The following is a 24,555-nucleotide window of genomic DNA, read 5'->3' as shown; positions in this document are numbered from 1 at the left end:
TTAAGTTCTTTAGAACCAAAATTATGGGGCAGTTACACTGAGAATTCCGTGGGCTTCTGTGCAGTGAGTCAGGGCCCTAACATCACATCCATTGTTTCCATGGAAAAACGAAATTCTAATTCCAAATATCTGACCTCAACTGAACTATTTCACATACCCACACCCTCCGAGACAGTTTCTCTATCAGTCAGGCTGGCCATCTGTCTGTCTCCATCCATTTGTATGGTCTTTTTATTAAGGTACAGTATAATTGCCAAAGAAATGTGAAAAGCAAAAAGCTAAGATTGATAGAAACAAGTTACACATTTTATACTTAGAGAGTTCAAAGCAATGGTTCTGTTGTAAATTCATCTTCACTGAATTTTTTAAAATCAGTATTAAAAATAATCTCTTTTTTATAGAAGTGGCGTGGTATAAAGCATAGTACGTGAGTTTTGTCGTTGTGAATGTTAGGTCCAGCTATTTCACCTTTCCAAGCCTTGGTTCCTTATCTATAAACAGGGATGATTATATAACTCTCTAAGCTAAATTTTTTATCTGAGATAATATAAATATCTAGCAATAAACCTGCCACACAGTGAGGTCATGTCCCACCTTTGTCCCTCTTAACCTATCCGACCTGTTTTTGTACTCTTTTTGTTTCACTTCAATGAAGATATTTTATACTTAGCCCTACAGACATATGAGATCTTTCCATTTGCAACAACACGGGTAGACCTAGAGGGTATTATGCTAGTGAAAAAGTCAGACAGATAAGGACAAATATCATATGATTTCACTCACATGTGGAATCTAAAAAACCAAACAAACAGCAGAAACAAACCCATAAGTACAGAGAACAAACTGATGGTTTCCAGAGAAGAGGAGGTTGGGGGGATGGGCAGAATGGGTGAAAGGAAATGGGAGAGATAGGCTTCCGGTTATGGAATGAATAAGTCACAGGGATAAAAGGTCCAGCATAGGGAATACAGTCAATGGTACTGTTAAGTCATTATATGGTAACGTATGGTAACTACACTTGTGGTGAGCACAGCATAATGTACAGACCTGTGGAATCCTGTCCAATTGAAACTAATGTAACACTGTGTGACAACTATGCTGCAATTAAAAAAAAAATTTAATGTTTTGAAACCCACGTTTAATTTTCAGAAGGCTTGATTCAAACTTTTCTATACACTTGGGTACCCTATCCATTTATCTGCTTGACTAAGTTATTAATGTCCAATATAGACTCATGTGGATAGACTAACTTATAAAGTCAATAGATTCAAAAGGGCTTACTTGTGTTGACAACCGTAATCATTTGAACTGTGCCTACTCCCCCCCAAGTATTTGATTTTCACAATATGTTATAGATTTCACAGTTTTACTTTTTCTTTTTTTTTTTTTTCTTGAAGAGGGATTTAGAGTCTACTAACAGCCTCAACTAAGATCCCTTCTGTGAGAATAGTTAGCAAAGTCACGTTGTACTTGAATGAATGAAGGAAAGACCTCAGTCCAGGACAATGAAGGACATTGAAGTCAGATTTTATGTAAGTAGGTTCTTCAAGTGTTCCTTCCTATTTATGGTTAAGTCCCTCTCACCACAGAAGCAGAGGCGAGGGTGGGGCATGGCATTTGACAGCCAGAGCAAACACGTGTGAGTGGTGGGCAAGTCCACTGGGCTCCTGCTGGCATCAGATGAGCTGGAGTCTGCTCAGGGCTCTGTCCCCTCCTGACACTTTCTCGCTGGCCCCTATTCCCAGCGTCTGTCCCCCTATTGGCAGTCAGACTTGGGGAATCTGCCTGCGGGTTAGCATTTGACACCCTTGCTCCTATAGTATAATCATTCTCAATTTTTTTCAGGCAACTTCGTGTTTACTGAAGATGTGGTCCTGACTGCCAAGCTTGATAAAGGGTAAAAAACATATCCTCGGTTGTGAGGAAACCGGAAGGCCTAGGAGATTGTGTCATTCTTGGCCCCCCCAAATCACATGTATAAGCCCATATTCTAAAATGTTATTCTCTTTAGTTTATAATAAGATCAGAAAGTTTCTTGTCTTTGAATTGAAATATAGGGTTTTTTTTTTCTCCCCTCTCATAAAAGATGCATTCGTATATAGCGGCTAAAATGCAGCCAAAGCTCGGAGATTTCCAGAATGACACCGCATTTAACCGTGTGTGTGTGTGTGTGTGTGTGTGTGTGTGTGTGTGTGTTCAAGGTCCATTCAAGTGGCTTAATACGAAGAAGCCAAAAGGTCTGGTCCTACATTAATCTTCAGGAGTGATGATTTTAATTTTGTGGTGCAGAAATAAAGCCAAATAAATAGGCAAAAAGTAAACCTATAAAAATGGCTTTAACTTTCAAATCCACTACATCTTTGAGAGCAATTTTAGATAAAAATGGTCCAGAGGACAAAGTGCATAATTAGTGATGAGAAAACGATTCCTTCAAGTTCCATAATGAAGAGTTCTCCCTGCTGTAATCATTTGTCGAGAGTTTTATTCATGAAAAAGCCACGGTTACTTCTTGCTTCTGTCCCCTTCATTCCAGTACTGCTCAGTTTGCATTTCTGTGAGGCGGGAAATCGTGCGCTGAAACGCAAAGATTTCCTCTTCTCCAGTAAACATGGAGAGTCCTTCTGCTGAGTCCTGGTTATCAAAACACAAAACAACACAAAACAAAACAAAACAAAACAAAATAAAAATAACCCAGCACCAGTTAAAACTACCACAAATAAAAATTTACAGAACTAAGTACAGGTTTAAAACAACTTTTTAGGTTTACCTTTTTAGGTTCAGATTATAAAATGTTCCATATGCTTTTTTTTCCATCTACAATCTCTTAGACTAGAGAATCCACTAATTTAAACCAATAGTCAATAGACAGAACAGATTATCAGGAAGAAAATGATAGGGAAAACATAAGAAGAATAATTAAAGCTGAAACAATACCCCCAAATCCAAATAGGAACATTTTTGCATGAAGAAAGTTTTTGCATGATGGAAGTTTTCTGCAAATTCTAAAGAAAGGACATGTCAGAAAGCCAGGGGTCTTGCCAGGCACTCCGCGGTCCTGGAATAGCCAGCCCGCATGCTTGGATACTGTATCTTGCTCCCTACAAGTCCAGTAGACACAAAGAATATCTACAAAAGGCAGCATGGTGTAGCAGAATGAGTCCGGCACCAGACACAGGTGCCCTGATGTCCGGCTCTGGCCTGCCTGCCATCCGTCAGCAGTGAGACCACTGGCCCACTTCTCTGGTCTTTGTTTTCATGATACGCAAAAAATGATCACGAAGATTCCTACCACCCTAAGATTCTATTCTCTACTTTAGTAATATTGAGAAAAAGTCTGCTACAATGGCTTTAGAAGAAAGCAGCAAATCCATAGTTAAATACATATCGCCTTCCTTCTTCAAAATGTAGCCACGTATAAAACCCAAAACAATTAGGCTGTTTTATAATCAAAAGAGATTATGTTAATATCGCCTACCTGGCTCAGCCCCAAATCATCCATCAGTATTCTGCTATGCTCCAACTCACTGTCATGATGTTGATGCAAAAATAAGCTTGATATAGGAGTCGATGCAGAACAAATTATGCGCACCTGAAAGAGAGAAGGATGAGGAAATGGTATGGCTCCTTACATTTTGCGAGTTGAAAGTAAGAGCAAATCTCTCACGAAGTAAAATTCTGTTTGTCATTACAGGGAGTTTAGATGTTTGCTTTTAAAATGTCCGTATTCTTCCTAATAGTTGGTCTTTCTTTAAAGTGACATCTTAAAACTGCATAGTACTTTTCCAAATAGTTCCATATAGCCTGCAATATCCTGTAAAGTAGGGAGCAAAGGCTTTCGTGATGCCAGCTCAGGTCTCCCAATTCGAAGCCCAGTGGTCTTTCCATCACACCTCGAGGTTGACATTTGCACCTGTCTGGCTGGAGCCCGTCTCTGTGTGCATCAAAGTTGCCTCTTGCAGATGTGACTGCTAAGTTCAATGCATTGCTACTCTAATTACACCCTGAGTTTCTAGAACCTACATTTATATCAGCATCCTACACCAAGACATCCTTCAAAAAGACTAAGCTTGACATTAATATTTGTTGATTATGCAAGTGTTTGAGTGTGCATACGTGATTATGTATTGGAAACAGCTTTTATGTCTTTCTAAACTCTATGTCCACCAGTTTAAAGATAATATACACTCTTCTTGATGGTTAACAAGTCCTGAATTTGTTTTCAGGATTCACAGCTATCCTTTAAAAAATCATTATTTAAACAACTATTCCAATACTTTAAAATAATGTATTGACATTTGGGACTAGTTTTTCCATTTCCAGATGGTCTTCTACCTCCTCTTAGAAATTCTTTTTAATCATAAATGACATTTCTTCCATTATTGAGACAAGAATACCCTGATTTCACAAATTGTCATGAACACATTCTAGAATAATGTCTGTTTAATGCTCCCAACTTCTGAAATGAGAGAATTTCAACAATTCCCTAAAAAAAGAATATCAACTCTACACGTGTGATATATAGTTAAAGCAAATGTTAGGAGAGTGGCTCTGGTATACCATCATATTGCCACAGAAACCTTCCTTCCCATTAACTAAGAAGCGAAGCAGTGGGGGTGAGGTAGGACTGGGGAGGGGTGGGGCCATATGTTTTCCTTGAGGTATTCCCAGCTGAAACATGAGCAAGTAAGAGTTTATCAACCCTCCTACTCTAAGAACCACCTACTAATGCCCCTCTACCACCTTCTTCTTGAAACATTACCCTCTAAAGGCAGAGGGAGACGTCCAGGCTCACTCCCTTCATGCCGGACCCCACATGATTCTTTCAGAACAGAGTGTCTGGATAAGTGATCTAGGAGACAAGACATTGGACTTGATCCCGCCTCTCCCGAGTACCTGAGCACGTGTATGCCGGCCCCGTGGGAGTGTGTGGCACATCCTGAAGTCACTCACTGTGGCAGAGTCCTCTCAGCACCGTGCCTGACACAGGCTGGTTGCCCTTTGTGCTCAGGCCCACCATAGGGCCTAGGCTGCAAGCTGCAAACATGCCCCCTGGTGACCCCTTTTCAACCTGCACCGGAGATCAGCCATTGCTTCTCAGCATTTATAAGGAGCGTTGAGGAGCTTGTGAACCCCCAGCCCTGGGATTAGGGCTCATTTGCTGGGCTGGGGGCGGGGTGGGCTCTGGAACGTGGGTCTTAGGTAGCCCAGAGGAATCTGATGTAGGTGGTCCACAGCAGGACTTCCTTATGTCCACCCCGCAGCCCCCACCTCCAAAGATCAGTCTTCTCTCCCCCAGACCCTCAGAGCAACATACACCTCTCCCTCCTTCCAAGAGATCAGCCCTCAGTTGATTTTACATTGAGTTCTGTGGATATCTGATTAGTGTTTCTCTGCCACTAGACTACAAGCTCTATGAAGGCAGGCACTGGACCTGGCTTCGCCTGTCATTGAATTTCTAGCACTCAGCACTGTGCCTGGCAGGAGAAAGGTTGCTGAATGAATGAATTAATGAAACATTAAAATCTCACCTCTCCCTCCCAGGGGATTATGGTACTTTCCTCCTCTCCTCAAATCCCTTCAATTTTAGGATCACTGTGCTATTTATTTCCATACAAGGAATAAGGAGAAAAAGTATATTTAACAGCAAAATAAAACTTAACTCCATTTTGAAGCTGTACTTACACTTTATTTACAGATATATACAGATGTTTACTTACAGATACATACTATCGATAGTGGCTCACCTTCCTTGAAAGGTTACTATATGCCACACAATATTCGAGTTGCTTTACATGCTCATTTAATCCTCAAAACAACCATCATTAACCCCCCTTTTCTAGAAGGCAACTGGAGCTCGAGAGATGAAGATGGTCCTCAGGATGGACAGCCTGGCCCCAAGGCCTAATCTTTAATCAGTGGGTTGTACTGCCTCCAATGAATGGACAAGGGCTCTACAACGCATGTACGTGGAAACCCATGGTTAAAACAAACAAGATGATGCAATGCCAGTCACTGGGGTTTGTGGGTCCTAGGGAGAGAGAACTCCGATTACGGAGGAAGGTCCCGTAATCACTCATTCACTTGTTCATTCATTTTTTTTCAGTCCAATCATGTATTCGTGCAACAAATGAGTTCACTGAGCACTCGATCGAGATAAGGCAATCTGTTATACATCATCACAGAGAGAGCACATGATATGTCTTGGTGAAGGATGGAATCATTAACATCGCAGTATCTTATGATGGAAGTATTACAATGCTACTACTAACACTATTTATATAGCATCGGGTTTGTGCCAAGCATCGTTTCAAATGCTTTTCATGGATGAGCTTATTTTGCCCTCAAGAACAATCCTCTGAGGTAAATCTTATTATCCCCAATTTGCAGAGGAGGACACTGAGGCACAGAGAGTAAACCAGGATACCAACCCAAGCAAGCTGGCTCCACAGTCCAAAATGTTGTCTTGAGAAAATGAACTACATCCTTACCTTGAAATCATAGAAGTTATCAATGAGAGTTATGAATCTTCGAGCTTGCGTCCTCTTTGCCAGCGTAAATTGTGGAATGTTTCGTAAAAATACCGTATCAAAATTCTTCGCTAGTTCCAGATAGTCACTGGCTCCAAGTGGCTGTAATTAAAATGAAACAAAGACTAGAAAACTAAAGCCAATTCTGGTTGCCCCAGCTTAATTTGAAAACACCTCCTTTTCTGGTCATGGTCTGATCTAGAGGGTGGTTCAGGGTGACCTGACCAAATGAAGTGGTTTTCACAGAAGGCTAAGAATGGTATCTACCAAAACTGTAATAGTGATGGAGGAAAGGGGCAAGAGAGAGGACAAGAGTGTGGTGGGGAGTGAGAATCTCTTGAGCTGCCTCAGTTGGTAGCTTGGAGGTGCCTGTCCTAAACCTAGCCTTCAATTTTTTAATATTTCTGTGACATAACTGTACATGTCCCAACGAGTCCTTCTTATGGCTCAACCACAAACTGTCACTACTGCTAAATGGGGCTGGCTTACAGTGGCACGCCACCTCTTATGTCACCATTTTGGAATTTTTTTTTTTTCAGAGAGAGAGACACACACAGCGTCAGCAGGGGAGGGTCAGAGAGAGAGGGGGAGATACAGAATGAGCTGGCTGTCAGCACAGAGCCCGACGCGGGGCTCGAACCCACGAACTGTGAGATCATGACCTGAGCCGAAGTCGGACGCTTAACCGACTGAGCCACCCAGGCGCCCCTTTATGTCACCATTTTGAAATAAGACTATGTTTCAGTATGAAATCATCAGAAAATGGGTTGCCTGAGTGGCTCGGTCAGTGAAGCATCCACCTTCAGCTTAGGTCACGATCTCACAGCTCATGAGTTTGAGCCCCACATCAGACTGTGCTGACAGCTCATAGCCTGGAGCCTGTTTTGGCTGAGCCGAATGTCTCTCTCTCTCTCTGTTCCTTCCCTGCTCACACTCTGTTTCTCTCTCAAAAATAAACATTAAAAAATATAATAAAATAATCATAAGAAAAAAATTTCCATTTAATTTCAAGTACAAGTGTTCAAGTGCAAGGCAGTAAGCGCTTCCAGCTTCTATAGGAGATACTAGAGGGTTTCCTGACCAGAAGCAGACTGAGACCTTGAGCATAAGTTGGTGCAGCATGCTCCCTCTTGGTGTGAGGAGGGCACAACGCTCAAGGCTCACAAAATTATCCACAAAGGCTCCACCTATAATGTAAGGCACTTGCTCCTGAAACATGAATTTAGCTCATGAGAATCTTGGAAACTATCTGCAAACACATCTTTTGGGGTAGGAACATTCCCAGGAAGTGTTACCTCTCTTCATGTTAAGCTGCATGTGTGTGAGTGTTTCTGGCCCGGCTGGGGTGTGGACAGGACCAGGGCCTGAGTGACCAGACAGGACAGGACCAGGAGCTACTCTGAGGGGCCTCTGAAAGCTCCTGGATCACCAGGACCCATCCCTGGGACCCAGGCGGCGGAGCCTCCTCAGTTTGGGGCAGAATGCATCAACACTCCACCCTGTCCATTAGGGAGTCATTTGCATCAAAACTTCTTCCAGGAGTGTAGGTATGACTATGTTCCTGGCAGAATTAGGGATTTGTGAGGAGGGGAGACAGTCCTTTCCACTGCAGAGCCCATCCCATTTAAACCTACACTCTCCCAGCAACCAGCTGAACCCAGTCACACTCAGGAAAGTAGCCCTCTCATGGAAGTGTGGGGAGGTGACAGTAAATCAGAGAGTGGTGCTCTGGGGAAGTGGTTCCCTCAAAGGAGAGCAGCATCTAGGAGGATGCAGCAACTGGGGTGCCTGGGTGGCTCAGTTGGTTGAGCGTCTGACTTTGGCTCAGGTCATGATATCACAGTTCATGAGATTGAGCCCCGAGTCAGACTCCACTCTGACAGTGCAAAGCCTGCCTGGGATTCTCTCTCTCTCTCTCTCTCTCCCCACCTTCTCTCCCTCTCTACCCCTCCCTCACTCGTGCTTTCTCTCACTCTCCCAAAAATAAATGAATAAACTTAAAAAAAAAAAAGAATGCAGCAATTATGAAACCGTGAGCAAAGGGGCACAGGACTGGAGACAAGGCACTAAAAATGACCTGACTCCTCTGGAAATCTGCTTAGAGACGTCCCTTCTCCCCATCTCCTCTCACCAACCAGGTACCAAAATGGGATTGGAAGAGGGGACCCTTGCCTTTCCCATTTCCCTCCCTGGCTGGTCAGGCTTTACCTCCAGACCCAGTGCCTGGCCTTGGCTGAGATTCCCCCACTCACTCAGCCAGAGAGGGACTAGAGTGTGGGGTTTGTTGGTTTGTTTGTTTAACCTTGGCTGTCTTTCAGGAAGCCTGCTGTCAAGCCTGTTGTTAGGAACCAGGAGTGAACACTCAGTCTGTTACTTATTAACTGTGCACCTGTGCCAAGTTACATAATCTTTCTCTTCCTTTAGTGTTTTTTTTTTTTTAATGTTTATTTTGAGAGAGAGAGAGTAAGAGTGAGCAAATGGGGAGGGGCAGAGAGAGAGGGGGAGAGAGAATCTCAAGCAGGCTTCACGCTATTAGCGCAGAGCCCAGTGCGGGGCTTGATCTCACAAACTGCGAGATCATGACCTGAGCTGAGATCAAGAGTCAGATGCTTAACTGACTGAGCCATCCACGCGCCCTCTTTTCCTTCAGTTTTTCCATTTATAAAATGGGAGTTTGATTCCTATCTCACAGGACTGTGAAGATTGCAGAAAATAATACAGGCAAAAGCATTTACCACAGTGCCTGGGGAATTCAAATCACTTTGGCTGCTTTTTATCTTTATTATTTTGAGCTCAAATGATTAGGCTCAATACAGATGAGTAGAGGATGTAAAGTGTCATTCTGAATAGGACCAGTTAGCTCTACTCCACCACCGACTACATCCAAACCCCTGAATCAGTCTTTGTGCAGTTGCCAGTCCACAGAGTCACAGCAGGGACCAACTGAGACTGCGGAATCCCCTTAAGGAAAACAATTCCCTAAAAGGGGAGGGGTAAGGCAAGATAAAGCGCATAACTCATACGGTAAGACACTCAAGCTCTGAGGGTGACAAACACTACTTTTTAATATCAGTGAGAATTTAGTGTCTCATCTTTTGTAAATCAGAAAGTATATGTAAAAAAATGTAAAACCTCATCTTAGGTATGTAGTTATGTGTAATTAAACTCGTTCTTTATGCACAGATGATGTGATTTCTATCAGTATAACTACATGCCCAAGGAAAATCATCATCAGAAGTGCACTGGAGTGCCTAGGGCAACTGAAAATCAGAATTCTGCCCACTCAGCTATTTTTACAAATTATATACCTTTGTCAGGAGGTTCTGCATTTGCCGTTATATTAGCAAATATCAGATCCCTAAAAAATTATGTGCTCATTCATGAAACGAAAATTAAGCTTTATACAGGTGTCTATCTCCTCTAAAAACAATGGTGATGGGGGGCAATGGGGAGTTACTGTTTCACAGATACCGAGTTTCAGTCTGGGAACATGAAAGAGTTCTAGAGATGGACCGTGCTGGGGGCTGCACAACAGCGTGAACGGACTTAATGCCACTGAACAAGCTCTTTAAAATGGTTAAACGGCCAAAAAGGAAAAAAAGGCAAACTACATTACATATTATTTTACCACCTGCCCCACAACAAAAAACATTAAAACTAGCAAAAAGGTTATTTGTTGTCAAAGAAATCCCAACTTAAGCCACAGAAAGATAACAATATTATTTTTTTCTTTAAAAACATAAGAAGAGAGGTGCCTGGGTGGCTCAGTTCAGTTAAGCCTCCGACTTCTAGTTCACGAGTTCAGTTTGTGAGTTCGAGCACCACATCAGGCTCTGTGCTGACAGCTCAGATCCTGGAACCTGCTTCAGATTCTGTGTCTCCCTCTCTCTCTGCCCCTACCACGCCCACACTTTTGTCTCTCTTTCTCAAAAATAAAAAAATAAACACTAAAACAAACAAACATAAGAAGAAAGGCGCCCGGGTGACTCAGTCAGTTAAGCACCCGACTCTTGATTTCGGTTCAGGTCATGACCTCACAGTTCCTAAGTTCAAGCCCTGCATTGAGCTCTGTGCTGATAGTGCAGGGCCTGCTTGGGATTCTCTGTCTCTCTCTCTATTTCTCTCTCAGAAATAAATTAATTAACATTAAAAATAATAAATAACTAAAACATGAGAATGAAATGTATTAATTGAAGGAGAACATCATTTACCTAGGAAATCAGCTCCAATATTAGATTAATATTAATCTAAAATGTGAAATCTTTAGTAGTTATTTACAGAGTGGTTTTTCTTATACTGGATTGGAATGTTGAAGTATCCAAGAAGTGATAAACCTTCAGGATTATTTTTGGTGTGAGAGGGGGTTTTCTTACTGCTCAGAAATGTGATTTTTCATTAATAAAATAAGTTAAAGTTGTGGGCAAAAACATGCTTTATGATTTGGAATCGTTGGTTGCTTCCTGTCATGCGACCTTGAGCAAGTCTCTCTGAACCTCCATTTCCTCATCTGTAAACTGGGGATCATAGCAGGACATGCCTCATAGGTTTGTCCTGAGGCTTTGCTGTACTGACTGCATGTAAAATCTTCTAACAGTGTCTGTCACATAGTAAATGCTCCATAAATGTTAGTTATTCATTTAAAAAGGTCATGTGAAAAGTATATATTTTAATTTATTCATTTATTAATATAATTTTTAATTAATTTAAAAAGGTCATGTGAAAAGCAAGTGAAGCGGTTTCTGCACAGTACCTATGTGGCATACAACAGATACTTAATGAATAGTAGCTACTCTTCTAGTAACTATTATATAACCTTTGAGCTCATGAGGCCAGGATTGCCTAAACAAGTGAATAGTTCCAGGCTCCAGTCTGCTTCTGCCTTTGCACTCAGGAGGTAAAAGCTGCGGTCTCTGCCAGCCACGCATGTTAGCTCTCCATGAAGTCATATCTACAGATGACAAAAACAGCATCTGTCTCAGACCCNTTTGTTTACCATACCATTAGCACTGCAGGTGGGGGAAGGCCCCAGGCCCACAGAATGAAGAGCACATGGCACCATGGCACACAGGAAGGGCTTAATACCTGCTGAATGAATTAGTAAACGAATGTGTGAAGCCGGAGGAGCAGGCTTTTGCTTCTTTTACACCCATTTGTCTCCAAAATAATTGAACCAACTACAAAAAAATAAAATAAAATCCTATTCTTTCTTACTTGGCCCAAACTCCCCATTCCCAAGGCAAGCCTTTGTTTGTTGTATATCCTAGTATGTACGTAGGAAAAGTCTAGAAAGATATAGATCAAAATGTTAATAGTGGTTATCTTTGGGTGGTGGAATCAAAGATGAATTTTGTTATACTTTTTTGATCTCCTCCCACTCCTGCCCCATGAATTTGTATTACTTTTAAACAGCAAATATAATAATACTTCTTTGGGGGGGGTCATTTTTCATAATGGGAACCTTATACCCTATNCCCCCCCCCCCCAAGGTTTTCTTCTTATACAGAAGTAGATTTTTTTCAGGGACATTTAAAAAGATAATAAAATGTAAAACTAAATATATATTTTCTCCTTTACAGTCTGACAAAAGGATAAGGGATTTCATATTTGGGGTGAAATCTGACTTCAGTTGTATAGTTATGGTCTTCACGCTAGGAAAACCAGAGAGAGGGGATGAGGTAAATGGCAGCATCTCCCAGTAGTACACGTTAAGCTCTTGCAGCCAAGTACCAGAGTTCCCTGATCAAAGGCCTAGTGATGTCAAAGTCCATGTCACAGCCCAGACTGATATACTTCCATTTATATCGTTTTAATTTGAGCAAATTTTCTCCATGCAAGCTTGATGATGAGTGTGCTATATTCCTTTTCTCCATAATGTCATCCATTCTCTTTCTTCTCCTTCTGGTGCTCTAAGGGAACCTACGTTAAACTTTGTATTCTCCATTGCTTTTATCCTTTATTTTGTACTTTCTTTTTTTCAGTTCTTCATGATTCATTGTGGATAGCTTCCTCTGACCCATATTCTAGTCCACTATATTTCTCCTTAGCCATGGTTTATTTGCTCTTAAATTCACCCACTGAGTTGCTTTGGTTATAGGTCTAGAATTTCTACTGGTTCTTTCCAAAGCTGATGTTATCTTTTTATAGTCTCTAAATCCGTACACTTAAATTTCCAAGCTTATTAAAAAAGATCTCTTTGAATATATAAGTTTAGTTGTTTAAAATAGGGACTCAAAATTCCAATATCTGGAGTTCCTAATTTTATCATTTGTTCTTTTTGCCTATTCACATCCACAGTGTGTTGGCTCCTCATATGTTTGCTTATCTTTGTATATTAGACTTTGTCTTTGAAAAAAAAGACACTCATAGGAATAAAAGCCAAGTTTGAGGCTTGAAGTATTCTGAGTCACTCAGCTCACTGAATTTGACCCAAGTCCATGAGAGAGCTGGTTGACTTCAGGTTCACACTTATTCCTAGCATGCAGTCCTTCAAGGTTCCATCCAAAGTGGGGGTAGTTTACTAGGTCCCCATACTGGGCTGTCCTAAACTCTGACTTTTCTTCCACTGAGCCAGTGTGGCTGCCAAAAGGAAGCTCAGTTTAACTCAGCTCATTTTGTTTAAAGAAGACTGCTAGCACTCACCACTATCCATGTTTACCTCATCTTCCTGGGCACACAGCTAGAGTATATTCCTCAGACTCTCTTGCATTTAGGTGTGGCCATGTGATTATGTTCAGGCCAGTGGAAATGTTAAGAAAAAGTGATCTGCATGGCTTCTAGATCTGGCCCACAAATCCTCACTGCCTTTACTCTTTTGCACACTGAACAGAGGGCTCTGAGGACTCAAAGGAAGGGTGGAAGTGCAAGAGGGACAAAGCCTGGTTCCATGAAGGACCATATGGAGCAGCGTCCTGGCCAACGTACACTGGATGGTGATATGAGCAAGAAATACATATTCGTTTGTTCAGCCTCCAAGACTTGGAGTTGTTTGTTTCAGCAGCTAGCCTATCCTAATTCTTATTTCATCCATCTTTCTTCATCATCCTAACGATGAGACTGCCGCAAATTATGACCGAGTCCACCATTATTGGAAGTGGAGGACTTTCTCACATTTCTTAGGTGAATAAGAATTCTTCTTAACACAAGACAGTAACTATCAAAAATTTCTCTTTAAGTTTTCTTCAGATTATCAATAAAAATTTTAAATCAGGAGCTGCACTTAGCCATTTCAAATCAAAGCTGATTTTTAAAAAGTTACGTTAATGGAGGCAACTTTTCTCATTACAAACTTAAAAAGATTTTAAAGTTTTGTATTTGATGCATTTAAAATATCTCTGTAAGTTTATTTTTCTTCTGATTATATAATAGAAATTTAGTAAACCCTTTCATCGAAACACACATAGATGCTGACAAATTGTCTCATCTAGCCCTGTGCATCCCCCAAATGGTATGTTGCCACAAGACTACTCCCCCCCAACACACCCCTCCAGTATTCAGTATTTGAATGTGCTTGGGCCATTCAAGTGTAACTTAAAAATTCTTTAAAAATTATGATTTTAAACCCATTTAAAATATTTTTAGAGAAATGAAGAATGCCTGTGTGGGGTAGTCTAATTGTGATAATGGTTCCAACTGTTCTTGCCTCCTTGTCTACACTCTTTGGATTGTGACTTTCCATCTCTTCCATGCTTTGGCATCTGTCTGCCCAAATTTTGAATATGGGCCAGACTTGTATTTACCATGACCAATGAATGGAATGAGGTGAAAGTCACAATTTTCCAGTTCTGAGCTTAGGTCTCAAGAGGCTTTGCACACTTCTCCTAACTCTGTTGCAACAGCTGGACTGGCCTGCTAATGAGAGAGAGAACATAAGAAAAGCCAACTGTCAGAGCTGAGAAAGCAGCCTAGGCCAGCCTCCAGCGTGCTGTCCCCACCTGCCCACAGTAGATGAGGGAACCCAACCAAGATCAGCAAAGCTGACTGCAGATGCATAAGTGAATCCAAACTACATCCAAAGAACTTCCCAGCTAATCCTGTAGATTAGAAAGCAATAATAAATGCTTGTTTTTAATTAAACCACTGAATTTTGGGGGTGATTTGTTTGTAGTAATAGCTAACTGAAACACTATACTTGCTACAGAGAGGCTTACTAGGAAAAGCACATATTCTAAAAGTCCTTAGCAAGTCTAGTACATGTAGAAAAATATGTCTAGCTTTTGTAGCAAGATTGGTCTTACATAACTGATGAGAATATGTAAAGACACATACTGTCATTTGTTTTACATTCATTTATTTTTCTTAATCAATTCTGGAATTTTTATGGTGTAGCATAGAACTTCTGTCTAAAAATAAAAGTTGGTGATTAACTGTATACCAGAACTAGAAGATAAAAGCTAGAATTATGTGGCATCCCAATAGAATACCAGAAGACATGGACCAATCAAATAAAAACACAAAATCACAGAGAGAAAACAAGCTGGCATGAAAAAGGCAATTGGGAGAGATAAGGACTCACTGCAATAAAACTAAAATTGTCCATCCATGTTGCTACACATGGCCAGATTTCATTGTTTCTCATTGCCATGTAGTATTCCATGGTATAGATAAACCACATCTTCTTGATCCATTCATCTGTTGATGGACACTTAGGCTCATTCCATGTTTTAGCTATTCTGGAGAGTGTTATGCTGAGCGAAATAAGTCAGGCAGAGAAGGACAAATATCACATGTTTGCACGTATAGGAGGATTAGGAGGAACTTGACGGAGGAACAAGGGGGAGAAGAAGGGCGGAAATGGTGGGGGAAAGGGAGAGAAGCAAACCATGAGAGACTCTTGAATGCTGACAAAAACTGAGGACTGATGGATGTGGGGGGAGGGGGGGATGGGCATGGAGGAGGACACTTGTGGGGATGAGCACTGAGTGTTATGTGGAAACTAATTTGACAATAAACTATTAAAAAAAAACAAAAAAAACCTAAAATTGTAAGAGCATTCCAACAGGAAAACGGACAAAGGATATGAATACATAATTCCTGGACCAAAAAGCAAACAAAGTCGAAGAGGCTAATAAACAAATGAAAAATCTAGTCAAGCTTCCTAGTAACCAAAGAAAGACAAAATAAGAATGATATATCATTTTTCATATAGCAATTCTGCAAAGAAAAATAAATTATACTACTCAGTGTTGGCAAGTAGGTAATGAGATATCCATTGCTGCTAAGAGAGTGAATTAGTTTAGATGCTCCAAAAAAATTTTGTTGGATTGTATTATGAGCCCTAAAAGCAGTCATAAACTTGACATAGTCATTCTGTTTCTAGAAATCAATCTACAGGAAGTGATCAGAAATTCAACCAAAGGCTATATATAGGATTATTTATAACTATGTGAACTAAAAGTAACTTTAAAATAAAACAACAGAGGAAAGGCTCAATAAATTATGGTATGTTGATATAACGGAACATATTGCCAACAAATAACAATGTTCATGAACATATTTTATGATAAGGAAACATGCTTATGAGGAGAAGTTAAGTAAAAAAACATAATTCAAAATTATAATTATACTAAGGGGCCTATTTTGCTAAAAATATGTATGTAGGAAAAAGCTAAATAAATATGTAAAAATGCTAACAATTGTTATAGATAGTGATAGACTTAGAGTTCCATATTTCATAATATTTTATGATCTTCTTTATTTTTTATATTTTTCTGTATTTTCCCAAAGGGAAACAAAATACATTATGACAAAAGAGTAAAAACAGAATGATGTAGCAATACAATGTTGAAGATCTTTACTCTTTGTTTTTGTTTTTCAGCTATTTAATCCCTTGCATCTTCCCTAATAATCATGAAGAGTGAATGTGTAAAATAGTCACCACAAATGCACACACAAAAGAGCTTGAGGAGTTATGAATCTATCAAAGCTGCACTTGCTACCTCATTTACTCCACTGTACAAGACCGGCAGTCCGAGCAGGGTCAGTACTATCTTACTGACTGTAGCACCTAACAGGCTAGGGAGCAGGATCTTGCACAAGACAAGACCAGCGAACAAGGAAACACATTATCACCAAGTATTCTTCAGAACCAATGGGAACTAGTGAATGTTTAACACATACAAGTTTTGTACTAAATCTTACAAGAACTTGGCAAAACACGAAGATACATTCACTCTTTTGACCTAACATACCACCAAATTGCATGCACGTGATCTCTATAGCAGTTGTAAGTATTTATACTTTTGTTTGCATTAGTTGATCCTCTTATGTAAGTAAACCATAGCATAAGACACCTTTTGAAACCATAATTAATATTGTAAATTCATGCATTGTGTCCTATGAATAATTAAAGCATATGATTATTTTCGAGTACTAAATGCCACTTCAGTTAGTAGCATCCTTGAGTATGTTATTCTAGCTCAAAATTCAAGTAGCATTATCTAATGCAGATTCTTCTTATGATAGATAATGATGGCACTCTCCATCTTTCTACCTGAGCAATTAAAAAGTTTAATAGTCTTTGATGTGGCTGGCTATCTGAATAATTTTCTAAACAGAGACAATTAAAATCCACTTATTCGATGGTTTGTGCATTCTCAACTATTGTTTCAAACTCTTTGTTTCTGTGGAAACCTGATGAAAACCTAAAGAACTTTAAATCCATAATGGGTTTGCAAAGTGCATTTGTTTTTCTTAATTGCTGGGAGTATACAGCTGGATTATACGTAGCACAGTTTTTCTAAAAAAACTTTTAGGAATAAAGAGCTTGCCTGCGGTCTTCTTTCTCCTGTATGAGAAATGGCACAGCTGTCTGCTTCGGTTTGACCCTGGTGCCAGGAGTGGGGATTTTCTCAAAGCCACGCCAGTGTGAAATGCACGAGCGTTACCACCAGGCTGCCTTCTGCCCTGCAATGAGCGGTTGATCCACTTGAGCACACACGAATGAGCTGTCAGCTTGAGTTTCTTTTTTCTCTGCCTGGCTAATGCTTGTTCTGCCACCATTATTTCAGCTCAAGTAGGACGATTATTATTTCAAGCGCTGTCTAGATTATATTGTCCTAAGGGTTACTCTTTATCTGTATAGACTCCTCTTTATAAATTCCTTGTAGTGTTACCCTGATAGCCCCTCATTACACAAGTATGCATGGCATCTTGCTTTGTGTGTACAGAAATGACAATACATCATATCTTAAAGAAAAGTGCTTTTTAATGGGGAAAAACACTTTAATTAATTAGGATGAATGCATGCTTTTCAAAACAAACTAAAAATATCACACGAATTTGTTAAAACAACTATGTGCACCAAATCAATAAAGATAATAATTAGAAAAACAAAGCACTGAAATGTGTGTATTTGTAGAGCACATAATTTCCTAAGATTTGTAATATGGCACCTTAATATGAGAAGTCTCATTTATATGAAGTCCCTAACATCCAACTGGGAAACAGCTCACTTTTCCAGAAAATACTACCATCTCTTACACACTCTCCTTCAGAAAGTGTTCTCTGGTGTGCTGAGGAACAGTTTTACTGCTGGACTTCTAGAGTCTGAAGGGCAGGAAGGCTAGTTCTACCCAAATCTACCAGATCTTTAGTAAACTCTCTACCCCCTCTATATAATAATGGGCTAATGCAGTACTCTTTTGGGATTGTGTGTGTCATTTTTAATAGAGTGTATAGTAACAATGGCTCAACAAAAAAATCAATGTGGCAACCAGAGGTGATTGCACTCTTTCCTCCCCCTGACTTGACTAGCTTTCTGTATGTAATAAATCTCCAAATTCTAGAGATATCTAAATCTATAGATTCTAGAACTGACAACTTTCTTAAAACACAAACCACATGAAATCAGATCTGTTGAGTGCCTACTAGATGAAAAGCACTGTGCTGGGTTTGTTCCCAAGAATACTTCCAGTTCATTTAGGAAATATAAACCTCAACAACTGCCACAAAAATACTTGATTTATAGACTGTAGCACAAAACACCACAATGAAAAACATGGAGATAAGTGAAAAACACAACTTTAGAAGAATATGAAAAAGTAGGAAATTAGCATCATCATTATTAACAAGCACCATTGAATATAAGCATCAATACAGCTCCAAGAAAATACATAAAGATGACAGAAGAATCTCCATGAGATGGTAGGAATTATTGGAATGGATTATACTAACCACCCGTGATTAAGCAAACCAGACTATAATTTGTTAAACGATGAGCTCGCATCTGATTCAGATGGAGTATTCAACTGTTTAACAAACATCTAAGACTTGAGGGAATTCAAGTCGCTCCTTTTGGAAGTGGGTAAACTGGGTTCAACCATGCCAAAGGAATTAATTAGTGTAGCTCAGATCCCTTTGCTCAGAAAGACGCTAAATATTTCTGGAATTAGAAAGTCTTGCTCAAGTATTTTGTTCAGCTTAAGTTTTCAACTTAACTATAGCATAAGGTATAGTCGGAAAGCAGCCTTGAGTCTACAAAGAACAGGGCCGCTTCTTTGGTTTTTAAGGCTGATGGAATGAGCCTTCACAGCCTCCTCCATAGACCTTGGCTAATTTCATCCTAGAATCTAGCTTCACCATGAGATTTTTTTCACCCTGGTCCTACTAGTTCTCATGGTGTTTATAATTTCTGAGGTAAGGTACCAAGAGATTTAAGCTTTAGATTTTTTTAGGTGTATTTTTTTAAACCAATGTGGGGTTCAAACTCACAACCCTGAGATCAAGAGCCACGTGTTCCACCAAACTGAGCCATCCAGGCGTCCTTGAGCTTTAGATTTTATAAGAAGCCATGGTAACACTTTGGATTACTAGGTTTTACTTCTTATGGCTTCTAAAATCTGTTTAGCTTCAAGCCAATCCTAAACAAACAAAGTTCTAGAAAAATGGGAACTATACAAGTGAGCTGAACAATGCATTATATTAAGCACTTAGCCTAATAAGAGAACCCATATTCTCTATGTCTAGGAACACAGCACGACACTTTTCAAAAACATTCTGTATACAAGTGTAGGTGTGTGTATAACAATTTCATTGGTTAGGTTTTAAAAGGAGTTTTTGGGTAGAAGGTATTTAATATGGTCCTTTACTGATAATTAACCATATATAATTAACCCATTAAATCCTAAAGAATGAAGGAACACTTATTTCAGCTGCACAAACAGCTAGTTCTTTGAAATGACTAATGTAGATATTAGAAATCCAGCAGACACTGGAAAAAATACTGGCAGGAGAAGAAAAATAGCCCAACTATTACTAAAATTATTTTACAAACTCATTTATTAAAACAATACTGTAACAACCCCCTTCTAATTTCCCATTGGTAAAAAAAATTTTATTAGCTACTTTAAACCAAATGGAAATTTAAACGTTATTATTAATGCCTCAGACATTACATCTGATTGTGCAGACGACAGAGGTAATAAGTGTACGTGGCCAAGGCTGAAATATGTTACATTCCTTCTGTTTTCTATTTTTGAATACAATGATTTTAATAAGAATATATACAGTAACGATGAAGTAATTTGTAACAACACGATTCTACCAAGTTCACTGAAATCAATAATTGAAGACTAGCACTTGATCATTAACATACTCAAGCCATCCTGAGCATCCCCTCAGTAGAGGGCAGTATTTGCTACATCTCTGATGGAGGAAAGACTTTTAAATTTGCCTGGCTTTGAGATCTACTCAGAAGAAATTTGAAAGCCTACCCCTAAATGAGGTTCTATACTATTGCTACTGGTCTAAAACGTGCATTTGAAAAGAAAGGTTCATCAATGTAAACTCCTTCCTTTGGAAATCAAAGCAAGGAGACATGAAAAGTGACATTTAAGACACTATAAAGGAAGAAGAGGATTTGGAATAGCAAGTAACTTATTTTATTTTATTTTATTTTATTTTGGGGGGATGCAAGTGAGTGAGGTGCAAAGAGAGAGAGAGAGAGAGAAGGGGGCTCACCCGAAGCAGGGTTCATATTTTTACCCAAAGAGGGGTTTGTGCTCACCCGAGATCATGACCTGAGCCGAAGTCAGATGCTTAACAACTGAGCCACCCAGGCACCCACAGTAACTTACTTTAAATTTGAGGATGATGACTTCTATACATGTTAAAGTCTTAGAAAAGCAGAGATTGTTATTTTTGTTTTGCTTTTCTTTGTGAGAGTTCACAGACTCTCCTGAATCCTCTTAGACTCAGACACCTAAAAAGCCTAATCACAGTTGGAAAAGAAATGGATATCAAAGAATTATTCTTCCTCCCACTCTTCTGCTTTCAAAATCATGGAAATACTTGGTGGAAAATGCTAATTCATATTCTAAAGACACTAAAAAGTTAATTAGAGCACAGCTGAATGCCTCTCTGTGCTGTTAGATACACAAAGGGCCAAATGCTTCAAACTGAGTAAGACCAATAGAATTCTTCACTCCATCTTCTTACCAAAAAGACAACCTTGAATTATCTGCTGCTCAACTTTTATTAGAATATACAACATTCATGAAAGCTTTGAACATGAGTCTATCCAAACCTCCAAGCATTTATCCAATCTCTAAACAATTTCTCTGGATCAAGCTTGATAATAAATAGAAAAAATTACTTATGAGGCATTTTTGACTCTTATAGTACCAGATTCATTGAACAGTACTTTGTCATTAGGGCCCCAGCTTGTATGTAAGAATCTGTGTGGAAGAAACATGTAGTTACAGCAGGAATAGTGCTGAAAAAACTGTTTGTTGGCACCTTTTAGAAGTCTCTACAGGTCCAAGTGCCAGAAAGGGCTTCACTTCTCCTGAGTAACTAATTTTCTGTCTTCTAACTTACTGAACATCTTTCCCCCTCTTTGGGAGAAGCTGACAGCTGATATAATTGTTCAGTGTAAGAACTTTATAGAAGTTTATGATATGGATTTATATATACTATCTTTTCCTTTCAACTTATTCCCTATTTTCTCTTTACCTTGCTTTTTAAAAAAATCTACATAATTCTATTTGTGAGTATATGTTTGTATCTGTAATACTTTTTGCTATAAATAAATACATGCCTAAATTATTCTTTTTCTATTTCTTTTTAAGGCTTATTTTGTTATTTAGTTTGCTTTAATTATATAGGAAGCAAAAGAGAATCAGGGAAATAAAATGTTAAGAACTTTAGATACTAAACAGTAGTACCTCTTTTAAGCTTGTTAACTAACTTAAACTCACTTATATGTGGAATCTAAAAAACAAAAAACACCAAACTCAGAAAAAGAGATCAGATTTGTGGTTACCAAAGGTGGGGAGCTGGAAGGGAAATGGAGGAAGGTGGTTAAAAGGTGCAAACTTCTAGTTATGAGGCAATCACTCTTCTTTTTATCTATATGAAATGATGGATGTTAACTAAACCTATTGTGGGTAATCACATTTCACAATATACATAAATCAAAGCAACATGCTGTACACCTTAAACCTTATACAGTGATGTATGTTAATTATTTCTCAATAAAACTGGGGGGAGGAATCCAACTTGACAATAAATTATGAAAGAAAAAAAGAAATAAAAAGGAGAAGTTGGCAAATGGGTTTAAAAAAACTGGGGGGAAGGTACATAAGATAATTTTTGTATCTCCATGTAAATGTGAAGAATAATTTCCATTTCACAGAGTTTTTCCACATATAATAAGGCTGGAAAACAGTAAGATTAGGTTAAGAGCAGAGGCTTGTTTTATATATATATATATCTATTAAGACATTTTACATAGTAACCTCTAAATCCCAAGATGTTACCAATCCAGTAAATTACTTCCATTTAAAAAAATTCTTCAAGAAATGATGGGAGATTTTAGTTGTTTCTAATGTCCCTTTGATTCAGCTGTACTAGGACCTTGACTCTGTTTCCTTCTACTAAATCCCATGGTAAGATTTTCCAATCCCATCCACACCCCTCATCTCTTTCTTTTTTTTTATTTTTATAGTTTTATTTATTTTTGAGACAGAGAGAGACAGAGCATGAGCGGGGGAGGGGCAGAGACAGAGAGGGAGACAGAATCTGAAAAAGGCTCCAGGCTCTGAGCTGCCAGCCACAGAACCCGATGCGGGGCTTGAACACAAGAACCGCAAGATCAAGACCTGAGCCAAAGTCGGATGCTTAACCAACTGAGCCACCCAGGTGCCCCACCTTTTCCTTTTTCAATGTCAGTTCAGGTGATTTCATGGACTCCTTTCAACTTCAAACTAATACATCTCTATAAATAACTTCCAGCTGTGTATCTTCAGTCTTAGATTTCCAGTTGTTTGTAAGTCCCCTTCCCTTACATCAGGTATTTGTCAAGGATCCTGCCATTCCTCTGGTCATCCAAATTGAAAACATCAGAGCCCTAGGTGGCATGTCCTTGGCCCTGAGACCTCTCTACATCCGATCGTACATATTTCCCTCATATTAATCTTGTTCTTTCCAATCTATCACGTATACCTGGGGGGCAACTGGGAGCAGAGATTCAATCTATGTTCTGTATTCCAAGCCACAGACCTTCACTTGATCTTAGCCAAAAGGCCGAGAAGCGATCCAAGAGACAGACCTTGATGAGGGGTAGCATCAACTAGAGGAAGGGACACATAAAGGCATGATTTGCTCACTTAGCTCCATGCCCCTCTTGGGGAGCTTTATCTAATGCACACAAAGGCTCCATATATGGTAGCAGCAGTGCCAATCTTATACAACTTTGCCAGATTATCCAATATAGATCTGTTAAAGAATGACACATTTGTTTTTGGGGAGTTTTTTAATGATTTTTTTAAATTTATTTCTGACAGAGAAAAAGAGAGACAGCATGAACAGAGGAGGGTCAGAGAGAGAGGGGGATACAAAATCTGAAACAGGCTCCAGGCTCTGAGCTAGCTGTCAGCATAGAGCCCGATGCGGGGCTCGAACCCATGAACTATGAGATCATGACCTGAGCTGAAGTTGGACACTTAACCGACTGAGCCACCCAAGCGCCCCTGTTTTTGTATTTTTTTTTACACTGATGAAGGTTCTAATTCAAACTCTACCACCTGATATGCAAGCCCTTTTATACCGACTTCACCCCATCTATTCTGCCTGAGTGCATACCAGTCTCCTATATACTATCCAAATTCCATCCATGACCCTTAAGTTGTCTGGAAAAAGAGTTCTTGATTGTTGGGTGATTTTTCCTTTCAGTAGTTTAAAGATGATACTGCACTGTTTATCCATTGCTTCTTGATAGGAAGTCTTCAACTATACTATTGTGCCCCTGGCTGCTTTGAAATTTTCTTTATCTTTGGTTTTCAACCATTTGACTATGATGTTCCTAGGAGTAATTTTCTTTGTATCTGCTAGGGATTTGTTGAGCTTCTGGGATCTGTAAATTTATATCTTTTCTTATATTTGGAAAAACTTCAGCTATTATTTCTCCAAAAAAATTTTTCTATCCCATTCTCTCTTTTCCTTCTAGGACTCTAATGATATAGTTGATTTTTGTTATAGCTTATGTCATGAGGTTTTGTTTCACCCCCCCATAATGTTTCTGTTTTTCAGGTCATTGCATAATTTCTATTGATCACGAGTTCACTAACTCTACTTTCTTCTACAATTTGGTATTAAGTACAGTAAACTAAAAGATTTTTAGGTCTAGAATTCTCAACTTTTAGTTTTAGAATTTCCACTGTTTTTCTTATAGTTTCAATTTCTTTGCTAAGATTTCCTATTTGTTTATTCATTACCAGTATATTTCCCCTCATACCCTTGAGTATAGATATAAAAAAAGCCACTTTATAATCCTTCTCTCTAATTCCAACATCTGTATCATCTCAGGATCAGTTTTGGTTGATTATCATTTCTTTTTTAAAATGGATATTTTCCTATGTCTGCACACACCTAGCAATTTTTTATTGTATTCTAGATATTATTCTAGCACACACCTAGCAATTTTTGGATTATATTCTAGATATCATCTAGAATGATATGTTGTTGGAGACTTGGAATTCTTTTATATTCCACCAAGATATATTGATTTTCTATTGTTGCTATTTTAGCAGGT

At 39.1% G+C, this 24,555-nt stretch overlaps 1 protein-coding gene across 2 annotated transcripts in view; it reads right to left on the bottom strand.

Annotated features, from left to right (window-relative positions):
* Positions 1 to 2,465: 2,465 nt before the first annotated feature.
* Positions 2,466 to 24,555, bottom strand: part of AFG1L (AFG1 like ATPase) — a 190,560-nt gene continuing 168,470 nt past the window's right edge. Inside the window, exons 11-13 of one of the 2 annotated variants that reach the window (XM_077780052.1) lie at positions 6,489 to 6,629; positions 3,476 to 3,589; positions 2,466 to 2,631 (exon numbers count right to left, since the gene is read on the bottom strand). In XM_077780052.1, the coding sequence (XP_077636178.1) occupies positions 2,503 to 2,631; positions 3,476 to 3,589; positions 6,489 to 6,629 (384 nt within the window). In that variant the 3' untranslated portion in view covers positions 2,466 to 2,502. Of the gene's footprint in view, positions 2,632 to 3,475; positions 3,590 to 6,488; positions 6,630 to 17,293; positions 17,430 to 24,555 lie in introns of those variants that run through there. The other variant, XM_077780053.1, reaches the window with a different exon arrangement.

The sequence above is a fragment of the Crocuta crocuta genome, unplaced genomic scaffold, assembly GCF_008692635.1.
Source record: "Crocuta crocuta isolate KB4526 unplaced genomic scaffold, BGI_CrCroc_1.0 scaffold147, whole genome shotgun sequence".
Taxonomy (NCBI): Eukaryota; Metazoa; Chordata; class Mammalia; order Carnivora; family Hyaenidae; genus Crocuta; species Crocuta crocuta.
Note: the sequence above shows the minus strand (reverse complement) of the source record. Positions and strands in the feature narration are given on the sequence as shown.